The 18,791-nt window shown below is 44.3% G+C and overlaps 2 protein-coding genes across 4 annotated transcripts; both read left to right on the top strand.

The window, feature by feature from the left end:
• The first annotated feature begins 2,762 nt into the window (after positions 1-2,762).
• Positions 2,763-11,420, top strand: LOC123626552 (putative protein FAM90A13P). Of its 3 annotated transcripts, none has more exons than XM_045535617.1 (5): positions 2,763-2,847; positions 8,185-8,363; positions 8,820-9,019; positions 9,478-9,586; positions 10,231-11,420. In XM_045535617.1, the coding sequence occupies exons 2-5, from the start codon at positions 8,235-8,237 to the stop codon at positions 11,179-11,181; spliced, it is 1,389 nt and encodes a 462-aa protein (XP_045391573.1). In that variant the 5' UTR covers positions 2,763-2,847; positions 8,185-8,234; the 3' UTR covers positions 11,182-11,420. The 3 variants fall into 3 exon arrangements, with proteins under 3 accessions (XP_045391573.1, XP_045391572.1, XP_045391574.1); XM_045535616.1 differs by lacking the exon at positions 2,763-2,847 and adding an exon at positions 4,983-5,063; XM_045535618.1 differs by lacking the exon at positions 2,763-2,847 and having other exon boundaries at positions 6,702-8,363.
• A 2,175-nt stretch (positions 11,421-13,595) lies between these two features.
• Positions 13,596-17,626, top strand: LOC123626551 (putative protein FAM90A5P). The gene is made up of 3 exons (XM_045535614.1): positions 13,596-13,653; positions 14,547-14,725; positions 15,457-17,626. Exons 2-3 carry the CDS (start codon positions 14,597-14,599, stop codon positions 16,405-16,407), a joined length of 1,080 nt encoding a protein of 359 aa, XP_045391570.1. The 5' UTR covers positions 13,596-13,653; positions 14,547-14,596; the 3' UTR covers positions 16,408-17,626.
• Positions 17,627-18,791: the final 1,165 nt, after the last annotated feature.

Genomic DNA, 18,791 nt, shown 5'->3' with positions numbered 1-18,791 from the left:
GAAGGCACGGAAAAGTAAAAACATCATACCTATCTTAAAAATCTACTCATATTTCAATTAGTGAAAGTCATGAACATGATTCATAGATATCCTACAACACCCAAAACCAAACATCTCATGTCTATCCACAAGGGGTAATACAGCACAACTAGAAAATGGTGAAACCCAATAATAAATCCAATCCTCTCCAATACCTTCACAGCGGAATCGTACAACTCAATACCTAAAGGTCAGCAGTTCCCACTAAATTTCGTATACTTTAAACATATGCACATACAAAGTTCCTCCAAATGTTCGAAATGTTCAGAACACTCGCAAATGCAAAACCTGGCCGGGCTGGTGCAGCGCCCGTGTAACATGAGCTTCCATAGTGCACAGCATGCAGAATTTCTGATGACGACAGGTTAGAGAATGCTCTTGGGACAATATATAGTTGGCAAGGGGTGGTGTGTATGTCAGACACTGCAGGGCAGCATTCATGTGGCAGGTGTTTCCCAAATTCCACAGCCCAGCACCAACCTCATAAGGTCTCTTCCACATCAGCAGATGTTTGCTCCTGAGAGCGAATTGCTTTGTCACAGTAGCGTTTTTAGAATACAGGTGGAGATCTGCCTTAGTTGAAAGGGATGAGGTCATAGGTAGATGAAGATTCCAGTGGACTGTAATATCAGATGAATTTGGTAGAGAAAGTTTGAGTTTTGGAAAGGCATTGAACTGAGGCTCACCTCCCCATTTGAGTGAAGCAACCTTCACGTCTAAAGGAGTAATGATCACAAGGCATCTCTGCTGGGACCTCAAGTTACAGAAAGATTCTTCCCCTGAGAGACAGTGTCAAATGGCAGGTTGCTCATGTCCTCAGCCCTTTTATGGTTCATCCAACCAACCACACCCTCCACACAAACCAGACCCAACACACCCACTCACTATGTAAAATGTGCAGCAATTAAATCCAATCCATTAATGTCTTAGACGGTTTACAGTGGGGTCTCTGGTATTCTAGTGAAAATCTGTGGGCCTAAAGGCCAATACTATTTATTGAACACCTGAAGCAGATTTCGATATCAGTAGTCTCCATAAATACACTGAGAGTTCCACTGAGTTGGGGTGATGGGTGTCCGGCTTCTTCCAAAACAAAGAAAAGGAATAACATGGGAGGAAGCGACATGGGTTGCCTCTGTGTGTGTGTGTGTGTGTGTGTGTGTGTGTGTGATAATGCATATTTTCATTCATATACATTTACAAAGTATTAATATGCCTTATTATACTTAATAAGAACGAATTGGACTCATTCTTCCAGATTTTAAAACTTACTACAAACCACATTTATTAAGTCAAGTGTGTTACTGGCATAAGATCAGACAAAGAGACCAAATGAATAGAAACTATACCCCACATAAATCACGGCCATGAGTGGTGGACTGGATTGAATGATTAATACAAGGTGTCAACACCTTTCAACGCAGAAGAGCAGCCTTTACAAATTAGGGTGTTGTGAAACTTAGATTTTCAGAAGAAACCCAGAAAGTTGGACCGTACACAAAAACAGACAAAAAATAATGAAATTACTTGACATAAAATACTGAAGTAGAACCTGAAATTAATGAAAGATTAAATGTATAAAGTAAACCATGAAACATTCAGAGGATCACATGGGGCACATGTTCATGAGAGGGGATTTTCTGAGCATTTCTTGGACGTGTCACCAACAAACAGGCATAAGAAAATAAGTAAATCGGGATGTGTGAATATTAAAAGTTTTATGCATCGAGGCCACTATAAAACGAGTGACACTACTACCCACAGGATGGGACAAGATATTTGCAAAATATATTTCTGATCAAGAAGGAGTGTCCAAAATAGTAAAAAAATATGACTTCAAACAGAAACGAACTAAAACCAAACCATACATAAACATAGACATTTTACCAGAGAAGCTATAAAATGGCCAAGGAATTCATAAAGGGAGGCTCAACATCGTTATCTATTAGGGAAACACTAATGAAAATACAAAAAGGTAATGCTCTGCTCTGCTGAGGGTTGCTGAGATGAAATCTATCAATCAGCCAATCAAAGCAGAGACTGAGAACTGTTGTTAAGGATGCACTAAATTAGAATCTCTGTGCTTTGCTATTGAGAATGAGAAGAGGATGAAAGTCCTGTGAAAAACCACACGACCATTCCTCACAAAATTAGATGGAGAATTATCATCTAAGCCAGAAATGGCACTCTTGCATACACAGTCAAAAGCTTGCAAAGCAGACATTCAAAGAGGTATTTGTATACCTTGGTTGATACTAGCGAAATTCACAAAAGCAAGGAATGAAAACCACCCAAATACTCAACAGTAGGTGAATGCATGAAGAAAATAGGCTGTGGGATGGATAGTGGTGAAGGTTACACCTGAAGGTGAATGCACTGAGTGTCACAGAATGCCAAAGGGAAATACAATTAAAATGCTGCATTATATATTAAGTACATTTTAGCTCAATAAAAATGCAAAGTGCAAGGGGAAACACGTATATGTGCAAATATTTACTTGTCTTACACGGAGTATATGTTCTTAAATCCATGCAGGTGTACCAATGTATTGGTTTCCAATCTACTGCAAAATGGTAAACAACAAAGTAGAGTGCTTGTTTCTGGAGACCATTAACTGAAACGTAATTGGATTAAGTTGTTTAGATTAGGTCATGCCTACCACTGCCATCCCACACAACTGCATAAAAGTCAGCCTGGACAGGAAGCCTCCCTCAGTGGCTCTTGCCAGGACTCCGGGCTGCTGCATCACATTGGGCTCCACTGCTCTGAGAACCTACTGAGAGACAGCAGGTGGACACCGCATTTCAGGTTTGTAACTTTCACTAATTCTTCTTGTGATTGCACTTTCGAAAAATAGTACAACAAAAGAAATTGATGATGTTGTGATTTTAGGTCATGGGGCAGGGTTTTTATTTTTTTTCATTTTAATTGATTTTCTTTCAAAATAGGCCTAAAATAAGTCCGGGAGATGTCAATTGTTTCACAAAAATTAACATTCCTAAGGAAATATACCCAGCCTCCTGACTTTGTATCTAAACAGCTAAACAGTTTTGGAAATCTGGTGGTTTTGTCCGTGGACATGAAAGGCTAAATATTTCATTGGTCCTTCGCCCAACCAACATTCACATCCCTGGACAATAAGCTTGGTTCCAGGGTAGATGACTCATTGCCTGCCCAGAAGATCATTTTCCTGTGCTGAGTCATAGTCAACTCAGATCAAAATAGGTGTCTGAGGAAGGCGGCCTTTGGGAAATGATGCAAACTTCCCTGGGCACCCGATGCGTGTTCACACCCTCCTCTGTGTACACTGAGTGCTGGGAACTTCGAGATGTTAAGGGAGTTAATTCCACAGAGGGTGATAGATGAATATGCGTCCCATGGGAGGAAGGAAGAGGCGGGAAATGGGAGACAGGAGCAGGGCATGAGTAGACGCTGCAGAGTGTGAGGAAAAACGGTCTCTGCCGCTGATTCTGCTCTCAGGAGTAGGGAGCTCCCATCTCCCCTCACGGGTGCAGGATTCTGGAGGCACGAGGTGGTAAAAATGCCAGCTTGCTGCTACCGATGGAGGAGAACACACACTCCAGACATAACCCTGCCACGTGTGCTGGACTGCTTTGAATCACTGATACCAGGGTGTCAAAACTTTCCAGTGCACGAGAGCAGTCTTTCTTAATAGTGTGCAGTGAAACTGAGAGATTCAGAAGAGTGCAGAATGTTGGACCTCACCCAAAAACCTACACAGAAAAACAAAATCACTGGACACAAAATACTGAAATAGAACCTGAAATTAATGAACGAAGAACTGTAAGTAAACCATGAAACATTCGGAAGAGCACATGGGGCACATGTTCATGACAGGGGATTTTCTGAGCATTTCTTGGACATGTCACCAACAAACAGGCATAAGAAAATAAGTAAATTGGGATGTGTGAAAATTAAAGGTTTTATGCATCGAGGCCACTATAAAACGAGTGACACTACTACCCACAAGATGGGACAAGATATTTGCAAAATATACTTCTGATCAAGAAGGAGTATCCAAAATAGTAAAAAAATTGTTACTTCAAAAAGAAACCAACTAAAACCAAACCATATATAAACATAGACATTTTACCAGAGAAGCTATAAAATGGCCAAGGAATTCATAAAGGGAGGCTCAACATCTTTATCTATTAGGGAAACACTAATGAAAATACAAAAAGGTAATGCTCTGCTCTGCTGAGGGTGCTGAGATGAAAGCTATCAATCAGGCAATCAAAGCAGAGGCTGAGAACCGTTGTTAAGGATGTATTAAATTAGAATCTCTGCACTTTGCTATTGAGAATGAGAAAAGGATGAAAGTCCTGTGAAAAACCACACGACCATTCCTCACAAAATTAGACGGAGAATTATGGTCTAAGCCAGAAACGCTGCTCTTGGATACACAGTCAAAAGCTTGTAAAGCAGACACTCAAAGAGGTATTTGTATACCTTGGTTCATACTACCGAAATTCACAAAAGCAAAGAGTGAAAACCACCCAAATACTCAACAGTAGGTGAAGGAATGAAGAAAACTGGCTGTGGGATGGATGGTGGTGAAGGTTACACCTGAAGGTGAATGCACTGAGTGTCACAGAATGCCAAAGGGAAATACAATTAAAATGCTGCATTATATATTAAGCTCAATAAAAATGCAAAGTGCAAGGGGAAACAGGTATATGTACAGATATTTATTTTTCTTACAGAGAGTATATGTTCTTAAAACCATGCAGGTATGCCAATGTATTGGTTTCCAATCTACTGCAAAATGGTAAACAACAAAGTAGAGTGCTTGTTTCTGGAGACCATTAATTGAAACGTAATTGGATTAAGTTGTTTAGATTAGGTCACGCCTCCCACTGCCATCCCACACAACGGTATAAAAGTCAGCCTGGACAGGAAGCCGCCCTCAGTGGCCCTTGCCAAGAGTCCCGGCTGCTGCATCACATTGGGCTCCACTGCTCTGAGAACCTACTGACAGACAGCAGGTGAACACCGAATTTCAGGTTTGTAACTTTCACTAATTCTTCTTGTGATTGCACTTTGGAAAAATAGTACAACAAAAGAAATAGATGATGTTGTGGTTTTAGGTCATGGGGTAGGTTTTTATTTTTTTTCGTTTTAATTGATTTTCTTTGAAAATAGGCCTAAAATATGTCAGTGAGATGTCAGTTGTTTCACAAAAATTAACATTCCTAAGGAAATATACCCAGCCTCCAGACTTTGTACGTAAACAGCTAAACATTTTTGGAAATCTGGTGGTTTTGTCCGTGGACATGAAAGGCTAAATATCTCATTGGTCCTTCGCCCAACCAACACTCACATCCTTGGACAATAAGCTTGGTTCCGGGGTAGATGACTCATTGCCTGCCCAGAAGATCACTTTCCTGTGCTGAGTCACAGTCAACTCAGATCAAAATAGGATTCTGAGGAAGGCGGCCTTTGGGAAGTGATGCAAACTTCCCTGGGGACCTGCTGCGTGTTCACACTCTCCTCTGTGTACACCGAGTGCTGGGAACTTCGAGATGTTAAGGGAGTTAATTCCACAGCGGGTGATAGATGAATATGCATCCCACAGGAAGAAGGAAGAGGGGGGAAATGGGAGGCAGGAGCAGGGCATGAGTAGACGCTGCAGAGTGTGAGGAAAAACGGTCTCTCCCGCTGATTCTGCTCTCAGGAGTAGTGAGTTCCCATCTCCTCTCACAGGTGCAGGATTCTGGAGGCACGAGGTGGTAAAAATGCCAGCTTGCTGCTACCGATGGAGGAGAACACACACCCCAGACATAACCACTGCCACGTGTGCTGGACTGCTTTGAATCACTGATACCAGGGTGTCAAAACTTTCCAGTGCATGAGAGCAGTCTTTCTTAATAGTGCGCAGTGAAACTGAGAGATTCAGAAGAGCGCAGAATGTTGGACCTCCCCCAAAAAACTACAAAGAAAAACAAAATCACTGGACACAAAATACTGAAATAGAACCTGAAATTAATGAACGAGGAACTGTAAGTAAACCATGAAACATCCAGAAGAGCACATGGGGCACATGTTCATGACAGGGGATTTTCTGAGCATTTCTTGGACGTGTCACCAACAAACAGGCATAAGAAAATAAGTAAATTGGGATGTGTGAAAATTAAAGGTTTTATGCATCGAGGCCACTATAAAACGAGTGACACTACTACCCACAAGATGGGAGAAGATATTTGCAAAATATATTTCTGATCAAGAAGGAGTATCCAAAATATTTAAAAAATTGTGACTTCAAAAAGAAACCAACTAAAACCAAACCATATATAAACATAGACATTTTACCAGAGAAGCTATAAAATGGCCAAGGAATTCATAAAGGTAGGCTCAACATCGTTATCTATTAGGGAAACACTAATGAAAATACAAAAAGGTAATGCTCTGCTCTGCTGAGGGTTGCTGAGATGAAATCTATCAATCAGCCAATGAAAGCAGAGACTGAGAACCGTTGTTAAGGATGTATTAAATTAGAACCTCTGCACTTTGCTATTGAGAATGAGAAAAGGATGAAACTCGTGTGAAAAACCACATGACCATTCCTCACAAAATTAGATGGAGAATTATTGTGTAAGCTGGAAACACTGCTCTTGGATACACAGTCAAAAGCTTGTAAAGCAGACGCTGAAGGAGGTATTTGTATACCTTGGTTCATACTAGCGAAATTCACAAAAGCAAAGAGTGAAAACCACCCAAATGCTGAACAGGAGGTGAATGGATGAAGAAAACTGGCTGTGGGATGGATGGTGGTGAAGGTTACACCTCAAGGTGAATGCACTGAGTGTCACAGAATGCCAAAGGGAAATACAATTAAAATGCTGCATTATATATTAAGTACATTTTAGCTCAATAAAAATGCAAAGTGCAAGGGGAAACAGGTATATGTACAAATATTTATTTTTCTTACACAGAGTATATGTTCTTAAAACCATGCAGGTATGCCAATGTATTGGTTTCCAATCTACTGCAAAATAGTAAACAACAAAGTAGAGTGCTTGTTTCTGGAGACCATTAATTGAAACGTAATTGGATTAAGTTGTTTAGATTAGGTCACGCCTCCCACTGCCATCCCACACAACTGCATAAAAGTCAGCCTGGACAGGAAGCCTCCCTCAGAGGCTCTTGCCCAGGAGTCCTGGCTGCTACATCACATTGGGCTCCACTGCTCTGAGAACCTACTGACAGACAGCAGATGAACGCCGCATTTCAGGTTTGTAACTTTCACTAGTTTCTTTTTGCGATTGGACTTTGGAGAAATAGTACAGCAAAAGAAATAGATGATGTTGTGGTTTTAGGTCATGCGGTAGGGTTTTTTTTTTGTTTGTTTTAATTGATTTTCTTTGAAAATAGGCCTAAAATATGTCAGTGAGATGTCAATTATTTCACAATAATTGACATTCCTAAGGAAATATACCCAGCCTCCTGACTTTGTAGGTAAACAGGTAAACAGTTTTGGAAATCTGGTGGTTTTGTCCATGGACATGGAAGGCTAAATATCTCATTGGTCCTTTGTTTCTACAAACATTTCATTGTGCATTTTTTAGAAACTACATAGATGGTGGGGTTCCGGAGATAAGGCAGTAATTCAAAGACTGTAGACCATAAACTTGCAGGTTAGCAGGGAAAAATATCATTTGAGTGTGAATTTGAGTTAGGAAATTGCATACGTTAGCATCCAAAGTGACAGTTCAAAAGTTAATAGGAAGGCATGTTTGATCGCTCATTTTGAAATTTGTGTGCTCCAGGATTGTGGATGAAATTTTCTGTAGCTTCGATTGTTTTGTAGCTCTTGGAAAATACTGTCTTTCATTTCAGGAACAGAGGGAAGTGCCCTAGGGCTTTTCAAACTCTTTGGAATCAACCCTTCAAGGGCAAAATCTAAATTGACCGTTTCTATGTGTCTGGCCTAAGGCAGGGCCCTGTTCTGGGGACAGGGAGTGATGGGAGAGGAAGATAACACATCAGTTAAGGGGAAGCCTGTCTGTGAAGGAAGGATTTGAGGAAGTGGTTGATACATCTTCCTTCTAGGGAAGAAGATGTTGGGAGGATGTTTTTCACTACGTGAATTTATAGTGCTCTTCACAATTTCCTTTTGTCATTCAGCGCATCCAAAGGTGAACACCTGAGGAAGTGTGACCTGAAGCTGCCGGGAGATGAGGCGGATGGCAGGTCACTACCCACAGCCTGGGAACAACACACTCAGCAAAGCCCAGACCATGAGGAAGCAGCAGAGGGGACGCTCAGGGCCCAAGGCTCCCCGACCCGAGGAGGAGAATCCCAGGGTAAGTGGAAACGTCTTCTTTGGGGATCAGGGGACACATGCACCTCAGAGTCGGGGACTGATCATGGAAACTTCTCTCACCATAACCCAGTTTTCTTTTCCCATCCAACGGAAAAGACTAAGCGGGCAAGTGAGTCTATCACAGACTCTGAGGAGAGAACTCACTTCCCAGTTAGTTCAGGTGCAGCCAGGAGTTTGTCCTGGGGTTGAAAGTTCATTCGTTGTCCCCACCCCTAGAACCTTCACTCTCTCCTCCTACTGTCCTTCCTAACGTGGGCTTTGGGAAATGACCTTCTGTCTTGAATATCCTACAGCAGGTCATTGGGTACTTGTCCAGGTCACCTCCCTAAAACCAATATTAAGCTCTGAATGCAAAATCTGTCCTTTGATTGCCCTTGGACAGCTGCCTGTGATTGCTGCTGCCTCGCTCCCTGATCACTGGCCTTCTCACCCACAGGTGAAGTGCAAGGACTGTGGGGCCTTTGGACACACGGCCAGAAGCACGAGGTGCCCCATGAAGTGCTGGAATGGAGCCCTGGAGCCACAGCCCTTGGGCTCCAACAGGGGGAAGGAGAACCTGCTGCCACGGAAGCTCCAGAATCTCCAGAACCCAGTGGCCCTCAACCAGAGTGAGAGGGACAAGGAGCAGAGTCCAAGGTGAGCCATGTGGGAGGTGTAGCCGCTGCCTGGGCACTGAAAGCCCAGGAGAAGGTGTCTCTCCGCCTCACACCACGTGCACAGCCTTGTCCAGGCAAATACAGAAACACTGGGGACAAAGAGACAGGAGGTCCCTCTCTTGCAGGTCTCCAGGCCCAGGAGCTCTTTCTACTCCTGGAGATTCAGTAAGGGTGAGGGGCCAGGGCAGCTGTTGAGATTTTGCACATGACAGGCAGAAAGGGCACGGAGTCGAAGCAAAGTTCTTAATGGGGAAACCTACAGGGCTGCCTGGAGCAGGGGAGGGATCCCACACGAGGGAAGGTGCAGAATTAGCGCGGGTCACGGGTTTTCCACACGTGTGTCACACCCAAACACTCAGTGGGCCGGGGCCCCAGGAACGTTTCTCCCACGTGTGGACAGGAAATCAGTGGGTTTTACTCACACTGTTTGTTCTGCAGGCAGGAGCAGCAGCAGAGGAAGGCTGTCCTGAAGACGTCTCCCACGAGACCCCGGGGGAGGCAGCTGCAGGACTGGAAGGAACTGCCGCAACCTTGTGCCTACCTGAGGGTGAGTGTACCCCTGGTCCCCTGCTCCTTTTCTCTGATGGGTCCCCCTGCTGTGTGTCACTGCAGACCCTGCTGTGTGTGCACACTCTAGTCCTTACCCCTCTGTGTGAGATTAGTGAAAAATTCACTGGGGCCAATTGATTCCACTATATGCATTTCCCAGATGCCATATTCCCTATTTCCTTGTTTTAGTGAGTTGACGTCCATACCAACCAACGGTATGTGTGTAGGGACAAGGGGGAATTTTTTATCGCATTATTCCAACAGGCAGAATCTTACATCCAGAAACATACATCTTCGAATGGATGAATATTCCCAAATTCTCTATCTCATCTCCTTAGCCATCAAGGTGCATTCTGAAGAGCGTTAGGTAGTTACACTCCGTGGCATGAAATATGTTTTTCAAGAGGGGACACTAATTGAAAGAATGGCATTGTGGAATGTGACCTAGTCACGTATCCATTTGATTTTGTAACTGTCCTCACCACCTGAGGTTGAGTCCTGTCCATATTTAAAATGACTGCTGGCAATTAGTTTATTGTGACATTTCAGTGGATTTCCTGCTTTTTTAATTTTATTGGTTGATTTTCATGTTCGCTTCTTCGTGAGGAATTTCTAATGTGTGTGTGTTGTCTTTTCCTACAGATTCCGAGCAGACCCATGCCGGTCTACACAGCCAAGAACAGGCCTCTCCTGGACCCTCTTCTTGGAAGTCACCCACAGGCCAAGGATGACATGAGCTCCACGTGCTCTTCAGTGTCTCCCATGACAACGCAGGGACTGAGCACCTTCTCCAGTAGTGGACCAAATAGAGGACAGGCAGGGGTTCTCACAGACAGCCCCGAGCCTGCATCCAAGCATTATGGCCAGGACCCTCTGGCCTTCGACAAGCTGGCGCACAGCTCGGGTGCCCACTGCTCCCTTGGAGCTCCCCAAGCTGCCTCCAAAACCCCTGGCTTGGGAGAGGTCCTCCAGCCCCAGGCAGGAGCCAAGTGTCCTGCTCTGATCTCACAGCCCTGCCCACCGCCTGCCACACGTAGGTCGGGCCAGGACTTCAATCTCAGCATCAGGGCACCAGGCAAGAGATCTGCCCAGAGCCCCATCCAGACTTGCCAGCGTCCCCAAAAGAAACCGAGACGCAGCCCCTTCCAGACCCCTCAGGAGAGTGCTCGCAGACCGGAGCTGCGCCCTCTGCAGGCAGACCAGCCTCCACCAAGAGCAGCTGGACTTGAATCCAAAGTGTCACCTCAGTTGACCAGGAAGAAAGCAGCCCAGGTGCCCAGGGCTGAGCTGCAGCCTCCACAGCGCAGAGCTCTCCTGAACCCTGTCCAGGCCTGCACCGAGGCCCGTCTCCCGTCACCCAGCCCTGCTCCAGGCCCGCCCCTCAGGATGGCCTTCAGGAGACTGGACAACGGACAGTGGAGCTCCAGCCTCTTGCCGGCTCCCTCTTCCCTGCCCGCTGAGAAGCCAAGCCCTCCTGCTCAGAGCCCTCAAGTCCCAGAGAAGTCTGAGGGTCACTGTGCCCGGGTCCCACTGAGCGTCCTGTATGAGGACCTTTGGGTTTCCTCCTCCTCTGGGGACAGTGACTCCGAGTGAGACACCATGGGGAGAGAGGCTCGGCCTGTTCTGTGCTTGGGTCCAAATGGCTATCCTTGGGGGGGTGTCTGGGTGATGCCAGGGATCTGCGTCTCTGAAGCCCTGGCCTCTCCCGAGGGGGGAGTATTTGACTCTGGAAGTTGCCAGGGGAAAGCAGGGTTGGGATATTTCTTCGCCTTGTACATTGTAGTTTTCTAATGGCACTGCACAAAAGTCCATTTCCAGTTGGCTTCACTGTTAATAAAATTCTCACATCTATAACATATTGTGTCGTGTTTCTTCTTTTCACCACTGCCAGTTACATCGAATTTATTTCTACTGGTGGAAGTTTATGGAGGGTAATGAGGACGGTGGCATGTCCTTTGGCTCATGAACCATTCTGAATCTCAGGCAAAATTCATCTCCACCTCATGAAATGCCACTAAAACTGTGGGACAGACCTGTGCATTTACCTGGGTATGAGGACTCAGCTCCTGCTGGTCCTGGTCCCCCAGAACCCCCTTCCAGCTGCACTGAGCTGGGAAAGCAGGCCCAGCACCTGGTACCCCCCAACAACCCTCACGTTCCTGGACAATAAGCTTGGTTCTGGGGTAGATGACTCATTGCCTGCCCAGATCACTTTCCTGTGCTGAGTCATAGTCAACTCAGATCAAAATAGGATTCTGAGGAAGGCGGCCTTTGGGAAATGATGCAAACTTCCCTGGGCACCCGATGCGTGTTCACACCCTCCTCTGTGTACACCGAGTGCTGGGAACTTCGAGATGTTAAGGGAGTTAATTCCACAGAGGGTGATAGATGAATATGCGTCCCAAGGGAGGAAGGAAGAGGGGAGAAATGGAAGGCAGGAGAAGGGCATGAGTAGACGCTGCACAGTGTGAGGAAAAATGGTCACTGCCGCTGATTCTGCTCTCAGGAGTGGGGAGCTCCCATCTCCCCTCACGGGTGCAGGATTCTGGAGGCACGAGGTGGTAAAAATGCCAGCTTGCTGCTACCGATGGAGGAGAACACACACCCCAGACATAACCCTGCCACGTGTGCTGGACTGCTTTGAATCACTGATACCAGGGTGTCAAAACTTTCCAGTGCACGAGAGCAGTCTTTCTTAATAGTGTGGAGTGAAACTGAGAGATTCAGAAGAGCGCAGAATGTTGGACCTCACACAAAAAACTACACAGAAAAATAAAATCACTGGACACAAAATACTGAAATAGAACCTGAAATTAATGAACGACGAACTGTACAAAGTAAACCATCAAACATTCAGAAGAACACATGGGGGAAATGTTCATGGCATGGGATTTTCTGAGCATTTCTTGGACATGTCACCAACAAACAGGCATAAGAAAATAAGTAACTTGGGATGTGTGAAAATTAAAAGTTTTATGCATCGAGGCCACTATAAAACGAGTGACACTACTACCCACAGGATGGGAGAAGATATTTGCAAAACATATTTCTGATCAAGAAGGAGTATCCAAAATAGTAAAAAAACTGTGACTTCAAAAAGAAACCAACTAAAACCAAACCATATATAAACATAGACATTTTACCAGAGAAGCTTTAAAATGGCCAAGGAATTCATAAAGGGAGGCTCAACATCATAACCTATTAGGGAAACACTAATGAAAATACAAAAAGGTAATGCTCTGCTCTGCTGAGGGTTGCTGAGATGAAATCTATCAATCAGCGAATCAAAGCAGAGATTGAGAACCGTTGTTAAGGATGTATTAAATTAGAATCTCTGCACTTTGCTATTGAGAATGAGAAAAGGATGAAAGTCCTGTGAAAAACCACACGACCATTCCTCACAAAATTAGACGGAGAATTATGGTCTAAGCCAGAAACGCTGCTCTTGGATACACAGTCAAAAGCTTGTAAAGCAGACATTCAAAGAGGTATTTGTGTACCTTGGTTCATACTAGCGAAATTCACAAAAGCAAAGAGTGAAAACCACCCAAATACTCAACAGTAGATGAATGGATGAAGAAAACTGGCTGTGGGATGGATGGTGGTGAAGGTTACACCTCAAGGTGAATGCACTGAGTGTCACAGAATGCCAAAGGGAAATACAATTAAAATGCTACATTATATATTATGTACATTTTAGCTCAATAAAAATGCAAAGTGCAAGGGGAAACAGATATATGTACAAATATTTATTTTTCTTACACAGAGTATATGTTCTTAAAACCATGCAGGTATACCAATATATTGGTTTCCAATCTACTGCAAAATGGTAAACAACAAAGTAGAGTGCTTGTTTCTGGAGACCATTAATTGAAACGTAATTGGATTAAGTTGTTTAGATTAGGTCACGTCTCCCACTGCCATCCCACACAACTGCATAAAAGTCAGCCTGGACAGGAAGCCTCCCTCAGTGGCTCTTGCCCAAGAGTCCTGGCTGCTGCATCACGTTGGGCTCCACTGCTCTGAGAACCTACTGACAGACAGCAGGTGAACGCCGCATTTAAGGTTTGTAACTTTCACTAGTTTCTTCTTGCGATTGGACTTTGGAAAAATAGTACAGCAAAAGAAATAGATGATGTTGTGGTTTTAGGTCATGCGGTAGGTTTTTTTTTTGTTTGTTTTAATTGATTTTCTTTGAAAATAGGCCTAAAATATGTCAGTGAGATGTCAATTATTTCAGAAAAATTGACATTCCTAAGGAAATATACCCAGCCTCCTGACTTTGTAGGTAAACAGGTAAACAGTTTTGGAAATCTGGTGGTTTTGTCCGTGGACATGAAAGGCTAAATATCTCATTGGTCCTTTGTTTCTTCAAACATTTCATTGTGCATTTTTTAGAAACCACATACATGGTGGGGTTCTGGAGATAGGGCAGTAATTGAAAGACTGTGGACCATCAACTTGCAGGTTAGAAGGGGAAAATATCCATTTGCATGTGAATTTGAGCTAGGAAATTGCATATGTTGGCATCCAAAGTGACAGTTCAAAAGTTAATAGAAAGGCATGTTTGATTGACGATTTTGAAATATGTGTGCTCCAGGATTGTGGATGAAATTTTCTGTAGCTTCAATTATTTTGTAGCTCTTGGAAAATGCTGTCTTTCATTTCACGAACAGAGGGAAGTGCCCTAGGGCTTTTCAAACTCTTTGGAATCAACTCTTCAAGGGCAAAATCTAAATTGACCGTTTCTATGTGTCTGGCCTAAGGCAGGGCCCTGTTCTGGAGATAGGGAGTGATGGGAGAGGAAGATAACACATCAGTTAATGTGAGGCCCCTGAGTGAGGAAAGGATTTGAGGAAGTGGTTGATACATCTTCCTTCTAGGGAAGAAGATGTTGGGAGGATGTTTTTCACTACGTCAATTTATAGTGCTCTTCACAATTTCTTTTTGTCATTCAGCGCATCCAAAGGTGAACACCTGAGGAAGTCTGACCTGAAGCTGCCGGGAGATGAGGTGGAAGGCAGGTCGCTACCCACAGCCTGAGAACAACACACTCAGCAAAGCCCAGACCATGAGGAAGCAGCAGAGGGGACGCTCAGGGCCCAGGGCTCCCCGACCCGAGGAGGAGAATCCCAGGGTAAGTGGAAACGTCTTCTTTGGGGATCAGGGGACACATGCACCTCAGAGTCGGGAACTGATCATAGATGATTCTCACACCATAGCCCAGTTTCCCCCCCCCCATGCATGGATCGTGTGGCTGGAGGCCTTCTAACTGGGCAGGTGGGTCCATCAGAGACTCTGAGGAGTGTTCTCAGTTGCCTGCACTTTATGTGCAGGAATTTTCTCCATGTCTGTATACTTTTCATGTTCCATTTGCCCTTTTCTTTGTTTTACTAAGATTGTTTGCAGGCCTGCTAACGATATTCCTGGAGGGGCATGTGGAACACTGTAATTTGATGCCTCCAAGATGTAGACTATTACCTCAAGGCACATCCATTTTCAATATCAATAAGTATTTTCAAATTATGTATCACATTTTTTATCTACCCAACTGACTTCTAAAAAGCATTGGCAGGATACACTTCATGGAAAAGTGTACCACAGAGGTTTTTAACCTTAACCTTGATGAACAACAGACGATATTTTCCAAGACTGTATTTTCCAATATGACAGCAATATATATCAGGTTAATTTTTTTAAATTTTTCTTGCACTAATCAGCATAATTGTAGTACCCATTCATATGTGACTGTTTTGAATTTTTTTATTTTGACATTTAATGTTATTTTCTCCTTGATGTTTTAATTGATTCATTTTCATTTTCACTTGATGGTGAAGAATTTCTAATGTTTTTTTTCTTTTCCTACAGATCCCAAGTAGGCCAATGCCGGTCTACACAGCCAAGAAGAGGCCTCTCCTAGACCCTCTTCTTACTAGTCACCCACCTGTCAAGAAATCTGACTTGAGCTCTGTGGGCCATTCAGTGTTTCCCATCACAAGACCTGAAGTCAGCACCTTCTCCAGTAGTGGACGAAATAGAGGACAGGCAGTGGCTCTCACTGACACCCCCAAGCCTGCATTAAACCACTATGGCCAGGACTCTCTTATCTTTGACAAGCTGGCACACCACAGGGAAAATGATGTCTCCCTTTCAGCTCCCCAGGATGCCACAAAAATCCTTGGTCTCAGCCAGGTCCTGCAGCCCCAGGCAGGAGCCAAGTGTCCTGCTCTGATCTCACAGCCCTGCCCACCGCCTGCCACACGTAGGTTGGGCCAAGTCTTCAATCTCAACATCAGGGCACCAGGCAAGAGATCTGCCCAGAGGCCCAGCCAGACTTGCCAGCATCCCCAAAAGAAACCGAGACACAGCCCCTTGCAGACCCCTCAGAAGAGCACTGGCAGATCGGAGCTGCGCCCTGTGAACAATGACCAGTCTCCACCAAGAGCAGCTGGACTTCAAGCAAAAGTGTCACCTGAATCGACCAAGAAGAAAGCAGCCCAAGTACCCAGCGCTGGGTTGCAACCTCCACAGCGCAGAGCTCCCCTGAACCCTCTCCAGGCCTGCACCGAGTCCCGTCTCTTGTCACCCAGCTCTGCTCCAGGCCAGCCCCTCAGGATGACCTTCAGGAGACTGGACAATGGACAGTGGATCTCCAGCCTCCTGCCATCTGCCTTTTGCCTCCCTCCTGAGAAGCCAGGCCCTCCTGCTCTGAGACCACACTTCCTAGAGAAGTGTGAGGATAAGTGTGTCTGTGTCCCATTGAATGTCCTCTTTGAAAACTTTCGTATTGCCTCCTCTGAGGACAGTGAGTCAGAGTGAGACACGAGGTGGAGGGAGACTCAGCTTCCAGCCTCATGGCCTGGGAGGGGACTGTTGGGCTGAGGAGGAGATGGTGGAGGGAGCAGCCTGGGTCTGGAGAATCACCTTCTCCAGCCTTGGAGCTTGTGCCAATGGTGGAACCCCAGATAATGTTGGACACAGACAGACACTGCATGCTTGAATTATGGAAACTCAAATTGTGTTGAAATGGCACTTGTTTAAGAGGCTTTTAAACTTTTTTTAATGAAGTTAATTGTGTAATAAACTGAGTTGACATGTAAGAGTAAGTTGTAAATTATAATGTGAAGAGCAAACTGGGAAATGATTTTGTATTTGGGATTTGAATGACTAAATTTGGAGAATTTTTAGATAATTCCTGTGAACTGAATCTCTGAAGCTGTGCCTGGCCTCAGCAATGTCCCTTGCCTGGGCTGGGGGGCCAGAAGTAGCAAGAGGAGGAACAAGCCGGGCTTGAGGTCTCTGGTTCTGTTCTAATGATCTCAGTAGGACAATTGACCCCTCTGAGAGAACACATACACACACACACACACACACACACACACACACACACACACACACACACACACACACTCAGTCACTAGCCAGAGGAAGAAAGGAAGAGGTCAGGTTTGGGTATATGCACCTGGGACCCCTGGGCAGTGCTGGCTCCATTCCTGGATGTGGCCACATCTGCTAAATACTTTGTTTTGCATTTGCAAGTGTTCTCAACATTTCGAATATTTGGAGGAACTTTGTATGTGCATATGTTTAAAGTACATGAAATTTAGCGGGAATTGCTGAATTTTAGGTATTGAATTGTATGATTCTGCTTTGGAGAGGACTAGATTTATTACTGGGTTTCATGATTTAACAGTTGTGCTGTATTACCCCTTGTGAACAGACATGAGATGTTTGGTTTTGGGTGTTGTGGGATATCTATGAATCACATTCATGACTTTCACTGATTGAAATACGAGTAAATTTTTAAGATAGGTATGATGTTTTTACTTTTCCATGCCTTCTGTGTGTATAGATTGTTTCATGTATTTTAGTAGGTTATCAAAGTAATTCCCATAGAGTCTTGTGGGGATCAAGTAGGCTGGGAAGTCTACATTTTTTTTGGAGATACCTGCTCATACTGCATAATCATTGAATGTGACATTGTGTATACATGGTTATTAAATTTGATTGTAAACCTGTAGCTTTTAAATCTTTTTCAATGTTAATAAAGTTCATCCCAATATGACATATCCAATAGGTACTCTGGTTTCTTTTTTTCCCGGGGAAACAGGGTCTGACTCTTTACCCAGTGTTGAGTGCAGTGGCAAGATCACAGTTCACTGCAACCCCCAACTCCAAGGCCTGAGACATCATCCTGGCTTATCTGGAAAAACAGGCCAGTGAGGCCATGCCTGCCTACTTTTTTTTTTTTTGTAGAGTTGGGGCCTCCCTATGTTGCCAAGACTTTAATTTCTAAACATCTCAGATCAATTGCCTGGTAGTTGTAGCCATCAAAGTTTAATTACCTGGTAGTAATGAAAACCACTACTATTGTTTTCATGTCGATGGGAAAGTATAGACTTCCTTAATAGGTGTTCCCAGAAATATTGAAAAATTAATTTTTCATTAGATAAAAGCAATTTCCACAGATCTCCCAAGAAGAATACATTTTATGAGCTTCATTATCAATATTGACTATGAAATATTCATAAAGAGAAAACTAAAACATGGATTACAGCAAGTCATATTTTTCCAATTTAATATAATTTTTCATATACTCTGGGAATAAAAATAAAGACAAATGGGAAATAACAACAAATACAGAAATTAATGAATCAATTAAATTATGAGCTATTATTCACATTGACGTCAAACGTATTTGAATTGATAAATCATCTCATGTGTGACACAGAAAAGAACTAAATGAAGAGACGGAAGTAAACAGTAGATGTGTGTATATAAACAGACAGTAATTTTGCTCTTCTCAGACAGTTTTCTGCCCTCCGCCCTCACTGCCCAGGTCCTGGCCCTGTGAAGTCCCTGCGGCTGAGCCGGTGCTTTCCTTCTCCACCGCCCCGGTGAACAGGGAAAGGAAACGGAAGCCGAGGTCTGGCAGATGGAACGTGCAACCGCACATTCCCCACCGCCCACAGCGACCCCCGTCGCCCTCCGAGCCCGGGGCCGCAGTCGCACCGGCTGCGCGGACAGCGCCTCTTCTCCATCCGTGCGCGGAAATGGCCTTTAAGGGTCAACCGGTTTCTCGCTGTTCAGAGGGAATAACATAAATGGCCTGACAACAATAAGCTGTTGCCATAAAACATGAGAACCATTTTATCAATACTTGAAGTGGGTGGAAAAAGCCCAGAGCCACCGCGCACACCACA

Source organism: Lemur catta, chromosome 22 (genome assembly GCF_020740605.2).
Source record: "Lemur catta isolate mLemCat1 chromosome 22, mLemCat1.pri, whole genome shotgun sequence".
NCBI classification, from domain to species: Eukaryota; Metazoa; Chordata; class Mammalia; order Primates; family Lemuridae; genus Lemur; species Lemur catta.
The sequence above is the reverse complement of the archived record's forward strand: the minus strand, read 5'-3'. Positions and strand labels throughout refer to the sequence as shown.